Here is a 23842-nt window from a genome sequence, read left to right on the forward strand (position 1 = left end):
CATTTTTAATTGCAGAGTAATTAATTTTCATAGAGAGTCCTTCAAAGTGGTAGCTGCTCTAGGTGTTTCATTAAGCATATAAGCATTATGATGCTTATTACAAGAGCTCCAGAAAAAGTCAAGGGTCAAAGTGAAACGAAAGACATAAAGCTGACGTGTAAGAGCAAAATGTAGCCCTTTGTATTCTTTCCCATTTGTGACACTGAAGGAAGGGTGGGAAGACAGAACAAGAGGAATTTTAGAAAGTAAAGGAAGCTTAAGAGTCAGAGCACCCTTGAAAGCCTGACCATCCTTCTAGGATGGTACCTATCTGACCACAGATCTGGAGTCCGGACACACAAAACCCCAAACTTCTTGTCACTAAACAATTCTCTAGTGAAAACAAAGTTTTAAGGATACAGGTAATGCTTTCTGAAGGTGAAGTGGGCTGTATTTGGAAACATTAATCATCAGACATAGATAAAAATCAACAAATGCATTAAAGAATTGTTTTCACAGGCGACCTCAACACCTTGCTGCTGCCAGTGTAAGCGAAGCCACATGTCTTGCACAGCAGCTGGAAACAAAGCAAATATTTGGAATCCCAAGTTCTCTCTTGCTACCCAAAGTTACATTAGTAACTCTGTAATTGTTTTAAATAAAATTTCCAAATATATGAAAAGGCCATTATTTTCTCTGTGATTATTTTTCACAGTCAAGGTAATCATTGTATCTAAGCAGTCAAGCTCTGCATTCTGTCAGTTGTTTTTAACAGTGACATTTCAATTTCTTTAGACACTATGTTCTTTTGACTTCTTAGTTCAGTCAAAATGTAGTGAAAAGGCTGACAGAGTGAGGAAAAGAAGGTAGTTCAGAAAAGAACATTTGACTCCTAGGAAATTCCTGAATTTTTTGTTTGTTTTTTTCCCTGTATGTTCTCCCATTAATTGAAACACAGTTTATAAATTAGAACTACTTCATGGAACAAAGTGTTTCTAAAGTGACTGACCAGGTGTATTAGAAAAGTTTCAACACTAGTCTATAACAGAATGGTTTCTTTTGTTTGTTTGTTCATTTGTTTGTTTTAAATTGCAGTGAATCCTGTAGGGGAAAAAAAAAAAAGCCAAATTTGGCTTAATAGACTTGGTGGTTTGTTTGTATCTCTTTTTAAGCAAAACATTTTATGAAGTCACACGCGGCATAGTTTCTGTAAAAATATTATGCAGCGTCTGTCTCTCTAACAATTTCTGTTTAGGCAAAACTGATTCTTATGATACTATCTGGCCAGAAATCTAAGAAACCTAAAGTGATTGTTTTTGCTGTATTCATTTTAGGGCTGTACTGATATGGAAACCGATATCACCAGTATGATCTCTAGTCCTGCTAGCAGACAGGTCTCCTATGGAACAGGCAAAGGCACAACTGAAACTAGTAACCTAAGAACCAAACCTAAACTGCAAAGCCATCATTCTGGGATTTTTGAGAAGGTAACAGATTGTATAGTATCTAAGTTCTCAGACAACTGGTAGGTTAACAAATCTGCACATTTTATCATAATTAATCATGATGGTTCCTGCCTAGAACATAGGAATAACCTATGAGTTAACACAGTAAGTAATGACTTTGAGGCTGTAAAAGGTCATCAGGTTTTTATTCCCCTGGTTCATTATTCAGCTTCCTTGTTACACTTCTGACAAGCAAAGGAACTATTATATTGAACTTAGCATCTGAATGGTATGTTGTCTTGTGTTTGCTTTTAATTGTATATTCAGTAATATTTTTATTTCCTTATATTTCCCAAATTACTTGATCCATCTTTCTGTTGTCTCACCATTTGCTATGAAATGAACACATACAGTGAGAGGTAAAAAAACAAGACTATATTCAGGACATTACTACATTCAGTAGTACAAGATTACATGCAGTATATTACTACATTCCTCTTCTGTTCCCTTTCTTTTTCCCACCCTTTTTATTTCACATATGTAGGATATGGTGACATACCTATACATCATTTATGTCTTTCTTATCTGTGTTCATTTTTCAGGCAGTTGTAGATGCTGATGACATACCAATGGTGGAATTGAATGTTGCAGAGTATTCCGCTACACCTACTGTAAGAATTGTTATTTAAATATCTGGCATGGGTCTAACTAAGGGAGGGAACAAAAACTGTTGACACTACCAGTCTCTGAGCAAATTAAGTTACTCGCTGACATGTAAAAATCACACAAAACTCCCACCAGTATACAGAAAATATGTCCACAAAGAGTAGATCACTGCTGAAACTAAGCAGAGAGATCACATGTACTACAGGGTTCTCCTGAAGACCAACTTATTAAAAGAATTTGAGTATTTTTTTGAATTCAGTAGGTTCCCTGATGATATCTGTGATTTCTTTAGTGGAGTATGGAAGCATTATTTTATGACACCTTTTTTGAATAATATACAAAGCAAGCTGAGATAGCCGTTCAGATAGCCGTCCCTTTGAGACAGCTGTAATCTGTGGCAAGTACCACTGTGCAAAGTCACACTGGTAACTATTTCATGTTCTCTGTTTTGGGTAGTGCAAGACAGCACAAAAACGCAACATGGAGGAAATACAGGTAAGTTTTTGAAACGTGCCATACTACTTCTTCAGTAAGTTGTTGTCCTAGTGTCTCTCTCTTCTTCCATGTAACATGTAAAGCTTCCGTGTAAAGCTATGGCATAATGATATATATATATCTATACATATACCTCTATACATATATATATATACATATATATATACACCACAAGTGAATCAACTTGCCCTAACTCTTGACAGACAGGGAAATAAGAGAAAGAGAGTTGATAGGTGAAGAAAAGCCAGTTTTATCTTTGCAGTAATAATCAAAATGTAATAGAAACATTTTAACCCTTTATTGTCAGTAGTAATCCTTTTAAGCTATAAGCTATTGCTAGCCTGATCCTAACACTCATTTTTTGGTCCTGTGCTACTGACAGCTAAGCACTGCTACTGAATATAAATTAATCTTTCTCTCGATTCCTGTTTTCAGGAATCCTGTTTTCCATTCTCTAATTGGCTTTACCCTTCAAAATATCCATGCTGTTTTTCCTAAGTTTTACATCATTTCTTGCCCCAGTGAACCTAAACTGGTGCCTTGTCATCTATCTAGGTTTCTTTATGGAGGGACTCCTTACATCACTGAATTCATAGACCATCTGAGCACATCATCAGCACTTTTTTCCACAACTGAATGTGCTGTCATTAGCCTGGTATTTCATCAAAGTAAACCAGATTGTTAAGAAGCAAATGCGAAGTCTGTGCTTCAGTATATTATCTTATTTAACTTTTTTTTCTCCTCATGAGTTCCTCATGAGGCATAGCAAAAAGTGTTCAGATCTACTTCTTTCTCCATCCTTTCAGTTTGGCACTGAGATAGTAGTAGGGATTGGCAAAGTGCTGATCTGAATATGTGCCATATTTTCATAGATGATGCCATCTGATCTCCATGTAGATATTCATTTTCCATTTCTTTTAAATCCTTGCATCCTTTAGAGAGGTGAGTGCCTGAACGGTATTGGACCAAGAAAAGGAGAGGCTCGCCATAGACCATCTGCAGCCCAGATACCCAGCATTATAGTAACATACAGCAACACACAAGGTGTAGAGCTTCCTTCTGGATACAGCTCTGGTTTCCTAAGCCCTAAGATCAAAAGCCACAGGCAGAATAACAACTTCAATAGCTGAGTGGTGCAAGACAGAATATCACCTTAGCTACTACCTCTGCAAGAACCATGGACCAGCTGAATCCAGAAGACCATCCTACATCACTCTGAAACACTCCTACAAACACCCAACACAAGACAAGCAAGGATAAAATCAAGGGGAGTAACCTGTTCAGCATCAGAACTGTCTCCAGTGGTTCACTTCTTGATCTGAATCACATTGCAATTTTATTATTTCTTCTTTATGCAGCTCATAAAGTTATTTCTTTCGCTTGGATTTTACTCTTCTCAGGTATATTCTACCACATCATGGATCCTACCTACAAGCCTACTATGATTAATTTGAGAGGAAAGGGAAGTATGAGATCCAAAACTGGCCTTTGTTCACTTACTGTGGTTTAACTTCAAAGCTATTTGAGGAAGAACTTACTTTACTTTCTGGAGATGCTTTCTTCGTTATTGAAGTTCCTCAAGCAAATGAAAACTTAATCACACAGTCAGTGCTCCCTTCTCTCGTTAATAACATATTTTCCTTCATTTTCTTGTACAATGCGATTGAAAGGTAATGCACTTGAGCAGTAATTTGAAGTCTCAGATGTTTATTTTAATTTCTGAGATACTGGGGGAAGAGAAAGGAATCACACTGACAACGAGTCTACACTCCTTTCCATACTGAGCTTCTTTATCCAATAGTCACTTAAACACCAACTTAACCCACAATTAGCCAACGTTCCAGAGTTATAAGAAGGTTTCTGGAAGCCCCCTCCAACTTCTCTGAAGCATGTTTCATGAGAAGAATGCAGAGTTCAATTCAGTGTTTGTACTGAAATGTCTTATGGCTAATTCAGTACATTTGCCTTCCAGCACTTCACAGTGGTATATCTTTAGATGTGCTTTTCCAAACTAAGCCTTGGGAGAAGATGTAGTTCTCCAAAAAAGCATTGTTCTACATATGTGTGGAAATCTGCACCATTCCCAATTTAGCACTTCAATTTTTGCCTTCTCTAAACAGCAGCATCCTTATAGCCAAGGATTTGTCCACGGTGACTAAATCCATGAGATTGTACTTATTTCCCCAGAAAGGAAAGGAAAACAGTGCTATGAAATAATAGTAATTTTCTGCTTTTCCCTGGTGCTCCTTCTAGAGCATGAGTATAAATGGAAAGAATTAATTAGCGATCTATAGAGGTATGTATCACAAGAATGATGAGGTATAGTCATTCCACAGGGGGAATATATACCTTCTAAACCTAAAAGCACATGGCACAAAGAGCTACTGAAACACTTCTTAACAAGGGAGCCCCAATAGTTCTCCCTTTGGTTGAATGAATGAACCCCACAAGCAATTTTATCCTAAGTAAATCAGTTCTTCTTTATGTCACATCAGAGAAAGCCATAAGACCCTAAAAATGTAACACACTTATTTATTCCTTTGAGAGGAAAACAACTTCAGTGGGTTCCAGAAGACAGAGGGCACTGATTTGAAGCAAATTTTTGGAAACTTACTTGAATTGAGGTTTACTAAGAGAATAGTTATTAAAATTAGAAATGGAGGTGATAATGACTTCTGAAGCAGCCCAATATCAGATCATAAATAACTGGCCAGTTCAGACAGGTAATAAACCACCAAAAGAAACAAAGTGTTCAAAAGCTAGGCTGTTTTTATGGAAATAAAATCACAGGCACTAGAAATGGAAAAGAAGTAGTACAGTTCCTCTCTCCACCTCCCACTACCGGATATTGTCTCCAGGCAGAAAACAATATTAAACTGATAATATATACAGCTAGCAACAAAGAAAAAGAAGGGGGGAAACATATCACCTTCAAACAGGAAGTACATTCAAAGATGTTCATTAAGCCTAAGGAATCTTGTTATGACTTACTCTCTTGGCTTTTAAAATTATATGAAAACATGAAGCATGTAATTCTTCCCATCCTTTGTCATGAAGGCCATGTGAAAATAGAGAAGAAATGCTAGCAAATTCTGCCTGTTTCATATGGGTTGCAAAAGGTGGAACCTGTCAAGAAAATAGGTCAAAGCTCACACATGCTCTTTCTCGTGTTAGTAAGATGCCATTTGTGTATGGTATGTCATTAAGAGCTAGACCCTTCACTCCTGATATGATTTTACTCCCAAGAAGTATTCTTGAAGACTACACACTCTTCTGTATTCTCTTCCACTTTTAGAGGGTATAAAAAAGAGTATGTCCACGGAAAAGCCCCATGAATCTGCAGCATGTTGTTCTGTCTATCCTTCAGCTCCAACATGTACTAGAGATTAGTTTGTATCTATAAAAAGAACTGCAGCTGCTAGTGCTTGTCTACTTACAAGAGGCTTGAAAGGCATATATTAATTAGGGAGAATTTGTTTGGGAGCACTTCAAAACTCTTGTGTGTACTCCCTATGTAACTAACAGCTCTGACTTTGCTTCACCTCTACCGACACTAGAAAAATCATTCTGGGGAAAGCCTTCAAAACTCATTTCACCTGAATCTGTCTCCAAGTCATCCACATAGTAACCCCAGTGGCATTTGGAATAAATCATTATTAGTTCATATTCCATCTCATCTTAGCAGCTTTATTTGTGTCCTGTATCCTCTATTTGGCAGCCATTCTTTCCGATTTGCTGTCTCTTTACACCCTTTAACAGAGATATGACTGATTGGATTAAAATAATTTAGGACTGAGATGATTCATGTTTCAATTAAAGTCAACTGTACAGCCTGTTCTGCACTGGCGAGACTGCCTGCAGTTTACCATGCACTTGGTATGTTCCAGTGACTTGGAGGTGTGAAAGGACTAGGGCAAAACTGGGGCACTTCCCTTTGGCCTTTTGTGCTACAGCAGCTGTTGACAGAGCAGCCTGCTGGCAAAGGCAACAGCAAGCACTGTTGTGAGTTCACAGACATGCTTTTTACCTCCATGGGCTGCAGCTCAGATTCAAACTTGGATCAGAAGTAAAAATGTTTCGTCTGATCCTCCAAGCGATTCTGCAAAACTGCTGAGTGCTCTACTGGTGGTCCTACAATGAAGGTATCATGATCCCGTGTAACAGAAGGCTGTTCGAAGTCAAGACTGAAGTACTGCCTAGGAAGGCAGCTGCAAGCTGCCAGTCTTTCCAATTTTCACATACTGTCAAGCATCTTAGTTCCTGTGGTTTGCAGGTTACAGCCTCATCTTCCATACTTTTGGGAAACAATTTTCTATCCAGCACTAGGCTAGAAAGTGACATCACATGACATTGAGTAAATTTGCACACATTCTCATGTAAGACAGATACAGACTGCTATCAAAGAGCCTGCAGAACAGAGGTGTAAACACAGTTTTACTAGCATTATCGTAACCAACAGAAAGAAAAGGTCTCTCTCCACTCTGGTAGCAAAGAGTGGTTTTTTTTTTTTGAAGTCCTATGTAAAACCAACAGCAAGTTTGACATTCAGAAAAAAAAAAAAAAGGCAACTCCAATGCTTTTTGGGGGTCTCTACACCCCTTAAGGCATAATGTGGATAAATTTCATGTGCCCTTATTTCTCTCAGTGTGACTGGTGCCAGGTATTCCTTAGGCCATTGCAGGAAGTGCTACCGTGTAGCCCTCATCCTTCTCTCATCCCTCAAGGAAAGATATTAGCCTCTCAGTAACTCTGGCAGGGCAGCTGCATGTCTCTTGCTTCTGAAACAATTTCCACAGGACTCTGAAGAGGGCCTTTATCTGCAAAGCAACATTAGTATCAGTCTATGGTATTTCAGTTGTTGAGCAACAGGTATCTCAGTTTAAACACTTGTGCTTGTAGCTTTGCAGTTGTTAATGTCATAGGAATGTGAAAAGTCCCACGTTATAAATAGGTTTATATAAAAGCACTCTTATAACAAAGAAATAACTGATGACTACTGTCATGCCTAGCAACCTTAGAGACGGTCTACAGTCCCATGCACTAAGCATTTTATATAGAACAAAAAAGGAGGTTACTGTATCTTCCTCACCCCACCAGATTTGCAGCCTAAATGCTCATTTTCAAACTTGTAAATAGGACAACTTATAAATCTTGACAACCGTGAACTTCACACATCCCTTATCAGGACAGTAGACTGAATAGATGATCAGTGCAGTGTAAGCCTAATAAAGCCAGTAAAGTTTTTCAAGAGCCAATATAGCCTTATTAGTCTAATATAAAGTGCAACACTAGGAAGAAAAAAAAAAAAGGAAAGAAAAAAGCTCTTTTTTAGAGAAAAGTACTTCTTCATTAGCTTGGTTACAGCAGTCCTGCCAGCAGCTGGGTTCCGCTGGAGAGACAGCACGGGAATTCTATGTACCTGGCTCACAGAGCAAAGCAAATGCTGGAAGAGTCATGTCAGCATAGGAAAATGCTGGTACATTTTTCAAACACTGATATCACCTCACTGGGTACAGAGGTGTCAGGATCTCATGATATTAGGCCACAGTGCTTGTCTCATGGTGGTTGGTTGGCATACTACCTAGAAACACTTTCTGGCAATGAAATAGACTCTTAAGATTAAGACTCACCTGAAACTGGGGATAAATAGTAGGACCAGTGGCTGGGAAAAATGGAAAGGGATTCATCCCTCTTGTCAGAAACCTTTTTCTCATTCCTTAATTTTTTAAGCTTACACAAACAGCAGTATTGATTGAGAGTCAGTATAAAAAACATTTCTGACTGCTTTCAGGGAAGTTGTAACCAACCCTTGCCAACGAGATTTTATATGGGAGACCATTTTTAATATCCACTTTCATTTGGGCTACTAGAATACATACACAGTCATGAAGCACAGAAATTCACATTAAAAAAAAGGCCTAATTAGGCCTTCTGATGCTATCTGCTACTTGAAGAATAAGTAGAATTAGTGGAAATGCTTTTTAACTTTATCAGGCTTAAGTCAACCCTCAGATATGCTGTAGAGCAGAAGGAGAGAGCTGCAGCTCAGGTTAAACTGTCTCAGCAAGCAATCTAACGCCGGCATGACCTGAAAAAAAGCTCATGGTGTGCCTCTTAGTCCATCGCTGTCTGGTGCTTACATTTATGGACTTGTATGTGATTTTCTTATATTACAGTTTATTCTGGAGATAGCTACCTCCTACATTAGTAATGGGAAACATTATGATAGTGCAGTTACAATGCACATTACATTATATAAGTTTACATGTGTTTCTTCCTCCCCGCAAAGAATCTGCTCTCAGTAACACCATCCAGCTTCAGCATTTTATTTTGTTAGGAATAATTAGATTCAGCCACTAAGAATGTGACTATGACATATATGTTAAAAAAAAAAAAAAAAAAGAGTTGCTCAAGGGAACATTTGCAAAGCATGCTTTATCCACAAAGTAAAAACAAAGCCATTATTCATTTTCCTCCGTATTTAGTGTTCACTGTAACTACCACATGTGTACAAGAAGACAGTTCAGAGACAGCCACAAAAATCTGACACTACATAATTGGATAGCACAAGTGCTCCTACGTAAAGTTTCATAAAGGACTTTTCTTGAATAGACTGTGGGACACTTAGAGGCATGGTTACAATTACTGTATGTTTTCCATTGACTAGAAAGAACAGAACACCTGTACCCTGCCACAAAGTGCCATGCCTGAAGGTTCACACAGAAAGTGACCAAACACCTAATGTAAAAGCCCTTCCTTCAAAAGCCCTAGTACTTTAAAATGTACTATCTGTGCCCAAATGTGCACTTTGGACTGTATAATTGATTTTTAACATTTTTTTTCAGATGCCTAAAGTTAATCGCATGCATAGACATTTACACAACCCCTCAGGATACATAATTGAAACGAGAGAGTTAAAAGTACATTAGGTCTGTACTAAAAGTTACCGGATTTTGTTGATATTTTTCCAGTTCAGTATTTGCTGCTAACTCCATGCAACTGTACATTAATAAGCCTCCTAAGTTCGACACTTTGTAAAGCCAAGGTTAATACTGATAGATAACTTGTGCCGCAAACTGTGATTTGATGTAGAAAGCAGTAAGCACTTTGATAAAACCAACTCTTACAAAGAGGAGAAAGGACAGTACTGCAACAATGCAAAGCTAGAATCAGAAGTTGAAGATTCTATTTTTGTGCTTTTTCCCCATCTTTTATGGGTGACCTTGGGCAAATCACTTAATCATCTCGTATATCGGTATTGCTAGCTGTAAAATAGGGATAATATCCTCTTCATCATCATGAGGCTACTCTCTAGCTTTTGCAGTTCATTCCAAGATTCACAACTGGAAATAATACTTCTTTTTTCAACTGCTCACATTTTCATCTTTCACTACATGGTTATCAAAAAGTCTGAAGAATTCATTGTGAAATAATTACAGATGAAAGCCAGAGACTGTACTGAAGTGTATAAGGGATGCATAGTAATTCATTTTCTCAGCAGGAGGTACTCAACAGAAATAATTTATAGACACACTCACCAAATTGACTTCAGTTACCACTTACAGGTATATTTTACTTTGTTACAAGAGTGAAGTAGAATCAGCACTTTAATGGTAAAACATAACTAATAAAAATATGTATTATGCAATTGAATACATTCTTTGAAGAGCCCTATGTATAATAATGTATTACCTTGAGGAAGCTGTATATTACAAATCACCGAATCAAGTTTTTCCTCTACTATACATAAGTTAAAAGAAAAACTATCCATGGAGAAGGCACTGAAACAGACCTATGGGGAGACGCATGTAATTTACCCTGTACAATCTTAAGTGAGAGATCCTTGAAAGAGGGCTGATGCATCATGGGTAAGGTTTCTGCTCTATTAATGGGCAAAAATTATCAGTGGGAGAAGGAAGTTATTGAAGGAAAGAATAGGATTATATTATCAAGAACTCTAAGCATCAATTCCAGTGTCTGGAGAGTGTGGCTATCATTACAAAGCTCTGGATTCTAATACATCTGCCCAGTGCTGGGCTGTGATTTTGAGAAAATCAGATCTCCATCAGACTTTGAGTAGTATTAATATATATTAGACTGGTCATAGTTGTAAACACATAACTGAAGAATAGCCAAAGAATACAATTTCAGGTTATACCTCTCCCTGTATTTGTTTATATTAGAAATACTATGAAAGTCCACTTAAAAATGAGGAAAAATTAGAAGCAGGTTTAAAAACAAACCAGGATTTTTTTTCTCTTTTTAAACTACACGTTTCAGATCTGAATCTAGAAACTCCTTCCCAATACCATTACTCACCTTCATCCTGTTGCACTGGGTGCAGAGAGTCTGCTCAACTCAGTCCTCATCTCCTAGAGATTCTTCTCATTTTGCCCAGTCCCAGCAGAGACCAGTCATCTCTTTGCTAGCTACTCCAGAGGGCAGGCCTTCACTTACCCTCTCCAAGGGCCTGACGTGAAATAGCTGTTTCTCACCTCACCTCTCTTTGTAACCCTGACCTCTGGAGAACCCGTAAGCCCAGATCTCTGCTCCTTTTACCAGGCAGATCCTATGGCCAAGATACTCATCCATCACCCCAAGGATGGTCCTGGAGCAGCCCAGCCTTCAAGCCCTCCGGGGTCTTGCCTCCCAGAAGTGTCACCATCTCCTAGTTCTCCCTAGTTCACACTTACAGTACCCCTTTCCAAGCAATTTCCAATGTTCTCAGGCAGCAGTGCCAGCATTAATTAAATACAGCCCCCTCCTGGCTTTTAAAGGAAGCATGGATGCTTCGACCTTAGCATGTAAACAGATGGAATCCAGGTTTATAATAATCCCTCAACTGTTATTTAAAAATATGAATCCTTTTGATGCTGCTGTCCTCAGCTGAAGTCTCTGAGTAACAGAAGCACATGTCAGAACCCTTTAAGTGTATTGATACATCTTATTCGAAGTGCTGTTTTCCAGATGCACTAATTAAAACTCACTTTCTGCTGCTGTTCAGCGAAGTAAGAAGTGTGATTAATCTTATGAAGGACGGAGTTGAGGTAGTAGCATCAGGCAGCTCAGTGGTAGGTCACAATCACTGGATAGATTCCTTCTGAAAATCATTTCTTATCTGAAAAAGAAAAAAAAAAAAAAAACTAACACACCAATCTTTCAGGTCCTGGATCATTATGTTCAATCAGATAAGAAATGGATCATGCAGTTTTGACAGTAAAAGCACACTTTGCACACTGCAGGGGTCATTTATTTCATCTGAAGGAATTAAAAACATGAAAGCTCCATGAAACATCCTGTGAAACTCCATTTCAATAAATCACAGCCATTTTAATTCCTGATTTATCCCAAATTGTTACTTAAGAGGATGGCCAAGAACAAAGGAAGCAAAAAAGAAAACATAATTCACAATTTATCAAAATAAAGTGGCTGTAAATTAGACAGAATCCTGAAGTGTCATGAAACACAATACCTTTGTACAAAACATGTTTCTCCTCTTTCCTATTGTAGGCCACTATCACCGAAAGGAACACGACAGTTACCATCTGGCGTCAGATTTCCCCTTGCTTCTTTCACTGACTCAAACCTCCTCGAGTTTTCTCATGTGTAGGACCCAAACCATAGTGATTTCAGAGAAAGGGCTAAGGAGGCCACAGCATGGGTTAGAGAGCTATATCTGCCAGCTTCCTTTCATTATGCTGCCTCCTGAAATGGAAAGAATCCCCATCACAGCCGAACATGCTCCATTTTTACTGGGTCACAGCACAAAGGCAATTGCTTATTAGATCAGGTCATGAACATGGCAATAGCTTGAGCTGCCTGAATTCCAGATTTTAAAAATGAAATTACCGCAGGAGTTTTCAAAACTATGCAGCTGACTGTCCAGCATCACTGGAAACTATTTCTGGGAAACATAGGATTTGGGTTTTAGGTAACATCAGTGCATTTCTTTTGCTAAAAGCTGGCCAGGGCCACATGGCCTTACCAGCAAAGCCATGCAGGTAGGAACAGTCCTTACAGCAGTAAGGACTTACTATATAATACTTCAGTCTCATGAAGTAGATCCTGATAGAAGCTGAGTTCCAGAGAAATGTAATTTCTCACCCACTTTTTAAGGAGGATTCTCTGAGAGTTGAAGCACTTCACAGAGATCTCAAATGAGCTCTAAATTTGCCAATTAACAATGTTAAAACAAAAGAAAACAAAAAGTCCCATGGCAGTAAGGCAACATCCGCTACTGAGCACTTTGTGTCTTAATGATTAGTTTCCTACTTGCTTAAGATTTTCACAATAGTAGTATCTCATCCCCAGTTTTAGACCTCTTAGGAGTGAAGAGATATCTGAAAAAGGATCCTGCTTGTGCAAGGAATATTTAGTGGAACTTCAGCAACTGAAATACTTTGGCTAAGTATTAATGCAACAGTCTCAGCTATTATATATTCAGTGCAAATTACACTCAAAGTATCGGTTGATTTGACAAGTCAAGAGGACACCATGAGGTTTCTGTTTCAACATAAAACTAACTCGTAGGCACTTGTCTTCCCTTGCTTCCTCCCTCCAAGAGCTAGTGGCTTGGTTCTACCTAAGAAACACTGGCTCCAGCAGAATCACTTGACTTCAGTTACAATTTGACTGTTATTATTTTACTTAATCTCAATTTGCAAGATCTCTTAAAAAAAAAATCACACAGCACATATTTCATTGCAACATTCACTCTGCAACAGAAACTGGAACATTAACACAGGGTTTTCTTGCAAGTTGTACAATAACCTAACCTTTGAATTGCCTTTCTTAGAAGACTTTGTGGCATGTCATTGTCATTTTAAACCGTTCTGAATTAATTCAGTTTGATTTGTTTTACTACTTAAAAACCAGCACGCAGCACATTCATTAGGGATCACACTGGCCTGTGGCAGCCAGCACACTCCCTCACCCTGCCCTTCTAATCTAGCCATAAGCCTCTGTAACTCTTCCAAAAGTATTACAACACATCTTGGCCATCCGTAAATTGTGTGAGCAGCTCTACCTCTCATTGTTGGATAAGCCAAAAGGTTTAATACATCAAGTGTCTGAGCTTCTTACAACCGGAGGTCATGAATCCATACATACAGTAACAATGTGAACCACAGGAGTTAAAAGCTACTGCTAGTATAGCCCTATGCCACGGACATAGCTGGAAATTAGGAAAAAATGCAAGAATGGTTAAGAAGATTGGCAACATGGAATCTGGGGACCAAAGTCATTCCAGGTCCTTAGGAATCTGTGAATCCACATTTACTGCAGCAGTGATGTGTTTAGGCCTGTTATCCCTGAGTGCTTTGAGTTCAGTTCCTCCTTTACTGCCAGTACGACTGAAAGCACTAAGAAAGGAATGGACGAACGTGCAAATGAAAACTGAGATGACTTTGATTACATCATTACTAAATAGCTAAGTCCTCCTCTGAAGCTGTTCTGTCACTGTATTCTGTTGGAGAATTTGCGTACAAACTCCTATGGATGCTGAGTAGCAAATATCTAGTTTCGGACAGAAATCTCTTGTGTAGATTTATGTAGCTGGCAAAGCAGATTGCTAGAATAAATGTACTAAAGGAAAACCGTTGTGTTCAGGTTTAAATCTAGTTTGTTCTATTTCATTTTTAATATGCACACTACTCCAACAATAGTTTACTCTGGTGTACCTGCTCAGGCACTGGTGTTAAACAAATATACTTCATGCTTGAAGAGCCAGGAAAATTTCTCTGGGATGTTGAAAGGTGGGGCACTGGGATGCTACCCTTTGAAACACCCATACACCTGCAGTAATTCCCCAGTGGCTGCCAAGATTATTAGAAAATCTTTAAAATTATCTTTACCCACAACTACAAAGTGGCCAAAGAATTATTTGTAGGGCACTGAGAGAAAAGCTGCTTAGGCAGCTCACCTTTCTATTAATTACCTGCTCTATTTGCAGTTAGATGACAAATTCTCAGAAAAGTGTGGGTCGTTCCACTCCTCCTTACCACACACTTACTGCTTTGATGCAGTGAATGTACCAGTGACAGAGCAAAATATTTGTTAATTCTGGTTTGTTGAAGTAGGTGAGGTGGACAGTCTCTTCATTTGGACCATCCAGGGGTCATAAATCTGTTTTTAAATACTTCTTTTAAAAGGTTTCTGGGAATGTATGTTTTAATGCTCTCCAAATTCTTTAGTTTTCAAGGAAAAGTGGTGCTTGAGTTAAGCCATTATTTGGAAGAGCCAACTGGCTCAGCTTTCTCAGCTAAGTTTACCCTAGTCTTCAGAGGCCACAATTCAAATTGTTTCAATAAACCGACAGGATCAGCTGAACAAATCATCAGATCAAGGCACCAGGTAACCAAGCTGAACAAGACTGATACTCAGCTGGCACCACTTTGTGGTAAGCACCGATGATAATCAGCACTGAGTGAGAGTATGGCATGAAGTCTCTCTGCAACCCTGACAATGCAATTTACCGCAGTACCCAAGTTTATCTTTCAATGGGCAAAGCATTTACTCTGGGAGTGCTGCAAAATTTTGAAGGCTTTGTGTAAAGGGTCCAAACTGTGAGCTTTTTTCCATACCAAAACAGAGGACTGAAGTTTCTGTTTTAAGAAAAGTGCAATGATGGATTAATCAGCCCGCAACTGAAAGTTGCAGAGAGGTATCAAGTGAAACAGACAGGAACACATTCACAATACCCTTCCCTTCAGAGAGCATGCAATTACACCTGAGTATTTACAGACGAACAGTGAACTAGAATTAAGAGGCCAACATTTACTTAGATAAACTGAAAAAAGACCAAATTTAAACTTGAAGAGAATTCAAGCTCTTCTTCTGTCTAAGATTGGACCACAAGATTTGTAGATACTGTGTAGGCATTTTGAGGCTGGACTGGCCCCAAGCATGAAAGCAGCCTGGGTTATGAGTCAAGCTGTGCTGCTGGAGTCCATCCCGCTGACGGCCCATCTTGAATTACCTCCTGCCCTAACTCTGCTTTGACCCTGTGCTGGGCACATATGCTAATAATGCAGCTCAGAGAAATGACAGGAACAGTCCAAGAAGGTTACCATATTGACAGTCTTCTTTTTTATTTTTGAGCAAAATTCAAAAAAAAAAAACACCTCATTTTGAGCAAAGATGAGTTGCAATGAGTTTGCCTTTCTATGTTGGCAACACTAGGAACTTTGCAAAAGTAGTAGAAGACTGAAAATGGGAACAACAGATCTCTGTCTTACAAGGTAGAACCACACTAAAAAGATGATTCTCAACTGAGCTATGCTTGGTACATTTCCCTAAGATCTTCTGTAAAGTTTCTGCTAAGTAAAATAACTGTGAAGACCCAAAATACTAGATTCCTTTGACAGATTTTTTGCCAATGCCAATATTTAAGCTATAATCCCATGTCAATCAGACTGTTACTGGACGTACCTATAGTGTTCGCTTTAATGGAGTTCCTCCAGGCTTTTATTAGAGGGGAAGTGAAAACTGGGGGTTGTTTTGCAAATTGATTTTATTCACTAATGACAGAAGGAACAGACCACTGAATCTCCAGCCCCCTTACACAGCATGTGCAAAGGACGGTGGTAAGCAATAAACGCAGTCACAAATGTAAAGGCTTCATTTACTGGAGCTGATGGAGTGCAAATGCACCCTAGATCTGTGTTCTTCTAAAAGTGAGCTCTTCTGTTGCAACAGCCACATCAAAGTCACCACAGAGAAATAACACCTACACAGTGCAAATCAGACTAAAGGTAATATTTTGTTATCGGTTGCAATCAAAGTAACAAAAGCTCTCAGAAAGCCACACTCATCACTCGCTCACCACTACTTCTGCACTCAGAACTGTAACCCCTTCAGTGGCCGAGGGAAAGAGATCAGATGTCAAAAGCATTATCCCAGGAGAAAGCACGTCCGTACTTTGTGCTGCAATGTATTACTTTACTCGCTATTTCCCTAACAGCGTCACTGGCGAGGAGCCCCTCAGTAGCAGAGGAGGCCAGCCTTGCTGAGGGCAATCACTCTTTTACTTCTCCGTCTGCAATGGTTGTATCTTCAGTTCACACTTAATGCAACTAAATTGGGCAAACAGCTTATCAAAATGCCTCATAACCATAACCAGGTATGAAATCGTATTACAGGAATTTATGAAATATGTGAGGCGTGGGTTTTTTTGATTGTTTATTTTTAAGAGGAAAACAATCCTTCTGTGACTGATCTGAGGCTGAACAGCCAATGAAGCAGCTAGGGAGACCAGACTGTGATTAGAAAGCTGGACAAAAGACTTGGAGAAAGATTTGGAGAAAACCGAGAATTAACCCTTGGCAGAACTATCAGAATTTCCCAAGAAAGGAAATTGTCCAGGCTGGGCTGAAACTCATGGGTCAAAAGCAAATCACATAGACTGAGTCTCAGAGAAGACTGGACAGTTAAATCTTTAATAAGCCACTTTCCAGAGAGCAGCTAGGGTTGTCTGCATAGGATGGCCTGCCAGCAGTCTCTAGTTTTCAACTGGTGATCCTGGAGGTGTTTCACAGAACTATTCCAAGGCCATTGGTAGGTCAGCAACATTTTTGTAAAACATTGTTTAAAATGAAAGTTTAATACTGTGACCAGTGCCTGCTAGAAAAAGAGGATCGGGGATTCTGTCCCTCCAAAAGACCAGCACAAGTCATCGGGAACCAGTCTGTAGGCTGCCTTAGAGACTGCTGAGCAGGTTGAGCTCCCATACTTTCAAATTCTCTGGCTTTGAGTGATTTAACTATCAATGCACGAGCTAGTAGATTCAACCTTGTTTCAAACAAATTCAAATTCTGAAGCAGAACCCATCAGCCTCCTGTCAGAACAGGATGACAGGCCAACCTGCAGTCTTCCTTGCCAACGTTCTCCAGGGAGCAGATTCCAAGCTGTTAACGGTCTTGTAAAGGTTCAGCTCTATGCCCTTAAATGTTCATATGATTTTTTTCAATCCCGCGTAGAACAGAATAATCTAACAGATCATCACTTTATTTATCATCAAATACAGATAATTTCCCCCTGTATGTATCACATTTTCCAGCTAAGTCACTGTTTCTGCTACTTTACCAGGTTTTCTCATCTGCAGGAGAACTACTTGTGATTTTGCAGCTTTTGTTATTTAAAGAGGGCTTCTACAAGCCAGCAGACTTGATGAGGACTTCAACGGATGGCAGAGAGCAAAGGCTAACTCCAAGGAAAGCAAAGCATGTATTTTCATCCTGATATTTATTAACACAGATCCACTGCAAAAATCCTCTGACAATTACAATTCCTACCCCTTAAACATGCTACTCTGGGGCTGTGGAGGGTTTTAAATACACACAGCATATGATGAAACTAGTACAGAGTACACAGAAGTGCCACAGAAGGTCAGATCAGGTTCTGCCCTCATTTATTTCCACCGAATCTTCCCAAAGGGAATCAAAGCCCCTCGGTGCAATGTTAGCAAGATGGAGGCTTACAGCATGGTAAAAGCACCGTTCAACGCTGAAAAATGAAACAGCTCTTGAAGTTCTGAAGCTCTTGTGGCAGAAGGGGAAAAGATGCTGAGCGCTTTTTGTTGCGCTGACTTTAGGATCCCACAACGACCCGCCGGGCCTGTCCCTGGTGCTGAAGCGGCCGTTACGCCGCGGGCACGCGCACCTAACGGCCGGGCCGCGAGGCAGCGCCAGCCTGTCGGGTTTGGGGGTTTTGGTGGTTTTTAATTTTATTTTTTAACTCGTAAAAGGGTGGCTGGCGGCCAGGAGCAGCCTCCCGCGCGTTCAGCCTGGCGGGCTGACACGAGGAGGCAGCCGCTGACGAGGCCGAGGGTGAAACCGGCCTCGGGGCTCTCTGACAGGGGCCTGCGGGACACTGACAGCGGGCAAGTAAAAAAAAAAAAAAAAGTAGTAATAATAAATAAATAAATAAATAAAAATAACTCCGACGCAGCGGGGAAGGCAGCGATTTGCCACGTGATCCGGCGGGGAGGAGGCCGGCGGGTGGAGGCTGCAGCCGAGCCCCGCCGAGGGCGCCCCCGCTCCCCCCCCCCCGGCCGCCATTTCGTGCCTCGCCGCCTCCCTGCGGGCAGCGGCGCCCCCCGGCCCCAAGTACCTGCTGCCCCGGCGCTCGGCTCCCCACAGCCTGCTGCCACTTTCCTGCTCTGCCACAACGCCAAGAGGCGATCTCAGTTCACAGCCGGCCGCTACAAAGCGGCACGGAAAGTAACGGTCCCCGCACCAACAGCGGCTCCCCTCACGCTCCTCCCAGCCCAGCCGGGGGGCGCCGGGCACGCTCCGGGGGGCGGCCGCCGCTTGCGGGGCCCTCAGGGGCGGGCGGTGCCGCCGCCCTTCCCCGCTCCCCTCTGCCCCGGTGTCCGCAAGCGCCGCCCGCTGAGGGCCCGTGGCTCCCCGGCGGCCCCTGGAGTTACCGGTTGCGCCCCGCGAGCTCCGCTCCGGCGGCCGGGACAGGTGGGTGGCGCCGCGGCGCTGAGGGAAGGAGAGGGGCCCGCCACAGCCGTGGGGCCGGGGAGAGCCCGGAGGCGGCTCGGCCGCTCAGCCCCGAGCCGCGCAGCCCCCGTGTGGGTCGGGGCAGAGGCGGCGGGGTGGAAAACGGGGGGTCTTGTTCTGGCCCAAGGGGAAAAGCGCCTTTGGCAAGAGGAGGGTACAGGGCGGGAGCCCCTTGCCGCTTTTAAAACTCTCCCCGCGGATTGAAAGTTTCTGTAGTGGAAGGTGTTGCCCAGGGGAGGCTGTGCTGGGAAGGCAGAAAGTAGGTGAGTCATTTGGGTCAAACCTAGCTTTGGGGCGCCTTCTTCACTGAAGATGAAATCCTGCATCGCTGCACCTGTGGGCGTGCACGTAGGGGGACCCTGCTCCATCAGGGCGGCGCAGGGAGCCGTGAGGGGGCTCTGAGGTGGTGAACCGACAGGGACAGCGCGGGGTCCCTCCTCTGAGCCGTGCTGTCCCCTCATCGTGCTGTCCCCTCATCGTGCTGTCCCCTCATCGTGCTGTCCCTTCATCGTGCTGTCCCTTCATCGTGCTGTCCCCTCTTCGTGCCGTGCCCAGCCTCCGGCTCGCTGGCAGCGAGCCAGCAGCATAGAAATCCTGTGACATAGATGTCAGCTCTGGCCCTGGCCCTGTGGAGCTGACAGCGATCTGCACGTAGCCTCTTCAGCCCTTTTTCTTTCCCCCCCCCTTTTTTTTTTCTTCTTGGCTCTTTTCTCTCGTTAAGCCGAAACTGTTGATTAGGATTCCGTGCAGCAAGGCACAAATTAGAGTAGTTGCAGGGTTGCTTTTCTGGTTTCAGCCCAGAGTCAGGCAAGAAGAATAAATACAAAACAGCAAAGCACGTTGCAGCCGTCTTTCTGGTTCAAGTACCTGCTTTGAAACTAAGCTGCATTTTAATCCAGTTGCTGCTCTTGGCTCAATTAGTGACCTAAAGCTGGTAACCTAAGCACTCTGGCTCCATAGGTAAAAAGGAGTTGGTAACGTTTACCTAAACAACAGGTGTTTGGGTATTTTTTCTCTTTAAAACAAACAAACAAACAAAAACCTTTATATCTTGGTGAAGTAGGTGCCACAGAAGCGTTAAGTATTACATGCTGTAGTGGGTGCCTTTGAAAACCATGATTGAGATGCTGATAAGGCGAGAAGTTTGTAACACACACTGAGGTCTTTTTGCAATATGGGGGTGAAAGTGGCTGCAAATAGTCTGGACAGGTGTGACTTACGCCCTTCCCAAAGTATCTTCTTTGTCTCTCTCCCCCTCTCCACAGGCGTGGTTTGCAGTTTAACATAGTCTCAAAAGTCGTAAAATCTTCTAAATATGAAGGTTGGCTACTCTATGGTGTGTATTCACTCTTTTGTCATAGTAAAAGGAGGCTGTAGCAGAGTAAAAAAGAGTATTTAATATCGAAAAAAGTGTATTTTTTTTTCTCCGTAATGGCGAAAGTATTCATGGCGAATGCTCTGGAAGTGAGAGTAAACTGCAAATTCAATGAATTGGTAAGGTGATACGGGCAGCAGCAAAGGGCCAAACAGAAAGTGGTTTGAGCTGTATTTCTGAAGGCTTTGTGTTACAGAGAAGGGAGAAAACGTTCCATTATGCTGCTCGAGCTGTCTCCCTAAGAATACTATATTCTGTTGGGACCTGTAAACCGCCATGTGAAAAAGATACCGACAAAGCAGAATTTGCTGAAGCCAGGGGTAGAAAGTTTAGTTTCTGAAGAAAGTACAAACTACAAGACTTAAAACAACTTGACAGAGGAACTCAGAAGTTCTGTCAGAACAGAAGGATTTTGATTAAATGGGTGAACAATATTGTACGTAGAAGTAGAAGGAGGATTAATTGAACTTAGTTTAGGCTGTAGCAGTGAAGGAAAGGAGATGGCAATGAGCTCATCGGAACTGTAGAATAGTTTTGCTTTGGAAGCAATAATGATCTTGTGCTGACAAAATCTTTGCTCCCAGTAGTTACTTCTACGCTCAGTTTGACATTGGCAGGGTAGGAATTAAGAGTTAAAAATGTTTTCCATTGATGATGTATAGAATTTGTATATATTTGTATCGAATTATTTAGTACTGATTAGCCATTATACAGTAAATACATGCTATTTCGTCCTTTTTTCTGGTCCTTCTTGGTGAAGATCTTTTTATCAGCAAATAAATTATAGCTTTTCTCTGCAGTGCAAGTACTTTGCTTGCCCAAAGAAAACGATAAAGGGTTATAGCAACCATGACCTCACAGGTGTCTTTCTGTGTGTCAAAGCACACATTCTGTTGCAGATCAGAAGTCAAATAAACTTTCAAGCAATCTACTTCTGAAATGACACGAATGATACAACTTCATTGCTGCAGTAGCAGTAATTCAAGGCTCTCCCAGGAGCACATCTAACATTGCAATTAAAATACATGATGAGTAATGTGGCCAGCCTAACGAAGTGGTAGCAACTTGAACAATTGGAATTTCCATGACTTGTTTCCTTCCATGTTAATTTAGCATTGACACTAGTGGTTTTTATTTCATTCACTTGATGGCTATGCACTCCCGAGCATGCAGTTGTAGCTTTCCTAAAGTCTTTTCGCTGTAATACCACATGGTCTCCTAGCATATGTGAATTGTTTCCGCTAGTGTAACGCCTCTGACGCAGCTTTGGAGGGATGGCTCTGCCTGGGCTCTGCGGCATTTGCTGGGGGTTGCAGCACGCTTCTGCGCGCAGAGCCTGCTGGCACTGCGGGCCCGTGGTGCCTGGTACCCATCCAGCTTCCTCGCAGCTGTTCCTATCAGTCACCTGGGGACAACTCTGGGGGGGGGGGGCTTTGTGAGCTCTGGACAAATCTTTGTTTTGCTATCTGAAGAGAAAATGTCACCTGGCTCCTGGAATATATATTTTATTCCTTTAAATGTCACTCCTCACATCAGTGGCCTCATTTGACTCAGCATAGCTCCTGTCTGAAGGAAGGGAACTATATGCACGTCATAGGTTTTGACATAGCTGGAGAATGTAGGAAAGAAGGCACCCCAAGAGAAACAAAATGCTGTTATTTGAGCAAACAAAAAGTGATTTTTGGAACAGTCTAATAGGTGGTTATGTAAAGCAACTAAAACCTAATCCAAACACCACAGGCTTCTGAAAGCAAGAGGGTTGTCTACTATATATACACAGTTCATTTCATCCCCAGCTTTCCCAGAAGGTTTTGTGGAGGTTTGTGATGATAGCTATGATGGCACCGTACCTGCTGCACCAGTCCAGTTCCCTGTGTTTGCTCTGGATACATGACATGGTGAATGCATCTGTGTGTCTCGCCTCTGAAAACAAGGCAGGATTGAAATAATCACCTGGGTGGATCACAGGCTTTCTGAACTGCCTGTAGCAGGATTCTGTAGAAGGCAAACAAGACCTATGCTGAGCATCCCCTCAAATGAAGCTGTGACTGCAGCACAGTCTTCTTTACTGTTTGCCGTTCTCCAGAATTAAATACGGAGCTTTCTGCGGGCTCGCAGAGGGGAAACAAAAACAGGAGGAAAGGACTTAGGCCTGGAAGAAGAAAACTGCGGACCTGATAGTGGTTGCATGGGCACATGAAAGAGGTCCTGCTGTGTCGAAGGGCAACGTGGGCCAGGATGCAGGCACATCGCCTGCACTTTCTTTGTAAAAGTGCCAAGCTACGCTGGATGTTTGTATGGACACAGACAGAAACCAAGGCAGTAGAAACAAGTGTCCTCAGCTGAACATGTCATTCAAATGTGAGTGCCCCTAATGAGATTACCACTTTAGTTTCGTAGCACCCAACCCAGCCTGAAGGATCTCACAAACCCTTTCAGATGTCCTAAACTGATAAGCAGATGGCATGTTGCGGATGTGAAAGTAGGATAGAAGCACATAGTGTTTGATTAAGCAGCATTTGTTTCTTAATGCTTAGGTCTGTTCAGCTTGCTGTCTGTGCAGTTTTATGCTGTTATCGTTTTTGCCATTTTTATTTATTTATTTATTTTTCAAATGACTGAAGATTTAAGTACAGGATAGTAACATGCATGGAGTTCATCATCCATATAAATGTAACCTCTCTTCCAATATTTTTTTTCTATAATGCTTTCTTTACTAGTGAAGCAATGTCTTGTCGTGTTTGTTTTACTCATGTTTTTCTTATATTTTTCTGAACCTTTGAAATGGAGCCAAAAAAAGGCACTAGAAAAACACAGTGAATTCCTAGAAAAAGGAGAGGAATAGTGCAGTGGACATTTCTTTTGTGTGTGCCTGTGACCTTTTCAAAAATAATAATAATAAAAAAAATCAGTATCTGAATTAAGAGGCCTACAGGATAAATGGAAGAGCTGAAAGTGGCGTGGTTCAAAGTGCAAAAAGTCCTTTTTCTTCCCCCTCTTAAGTCATCATTCAAACATCACTGTTTCTGGCCTCATACAGAGATAGTTTACAAATGTAGTTCATGTAAACGTGCTCCATAAGTATTTGTGAGACATTAACCATTTTTCTTTGAAACTGTGTCTTGCTATGGTTTTGGTTTGCGCCGCTTCTACTGTCTGAGTCAAACCTATGTGAATTTCTGTGGTTTGATTTGGACCTTGGACTGAAAAATGTGGTTATGTGGTATAGTCTACAGTTTGTGGTGCATAATTATTTCCTTGTACAAATGGCTTTTCTGCCACTCTGCATGCTAAACAAACTAAGACGTATGTGGTTTTGAAAAATTATTGATCAACTCCACAGATAAAGGCTGAGGCCATGATAATATTTGCTCTCTGTA

General features: G+C 41.3%; 3 protein-coding genes across 8 annotated transcripts in view; 2 read left to right on the forward strand and 1 right to left on the reverse strand.

Annotated features, from left to right (window-relative positions):
* OPN4 (opsin 4) overlaps positions 1-3715 on the forward strand; it is a 37794-nt gene extending 34079 nt beyond the window's left edge. For 5 of the 6 annotated variants that reach the window (XM_067000717.1, XM_013174547.3, XM_067000718.1 and 2 more), the window contains 4 exons: positions 1314-1466; positions 2027-2095; positions 2547-2585; positions 3524-3715. In XM_067000717.1, the coding sequence (XP_066856818.1) occupies positions 1314-1466; positions 2027-2095; positions 2547-2585; positions 3524-3715 (453 nt within the window). The remainder of the gene's footprint in view (positions 1-1313; positions 1467-2026; positions 2096-2546; positions 2586-3523) is intronic. The other variant, XM_013174550.3, reaches the window with a different exon arrangement.
* Positions 1-18844, reverse strand: part of WAPL (WAPL cohesin release factor) — a 146429-nt gene extending 127585 nt beyond the window's left edge. Inside the window, exons 1-2 of the mRNA XM_048074844.2 lie at positions 18693-18844; positions 11573-11703 (exon numbers count right to left, since the gene is read on the reverse strand). The gene's annotated coding sequence lies outside the window, so the exon portion shown is untranslated. The remainder of the gene's footprint in view (positions 1-11572; positions 11704-18692) is intronic.
* Positions 18845-18908: 64 nt separating this feature from the next.
* LDB3 (LIM domain binding 3) overlaps positions 18909-23842 on the forward strand; it is a 121760-nt gene continuing 116826 nt past the window's right edge. The window contains exon 1 of the mRNA XM_067000701.1: positions 18909-19048. The gene's annotated coding sequence lies outside the window, so the exon portion shown is untranslated. The remainder of the gene's footprint in view (positions 19049-23842) is intronic.

The sequence above is a fragment of the Anser cygnoides genome, chromosome 7 (genome assembly GCF_040182565.1).
Source record: "Anser cygnoides isolate HZ-2024a breed goose chromosome 7, Taihu_goose_T2T_genome, whole genome shotgun sequence".
NCBI lineage: Eukaryota > Metazoa > Chordata > Aves > Anseriformes > Anatidae > Anser > Anser cygnoides.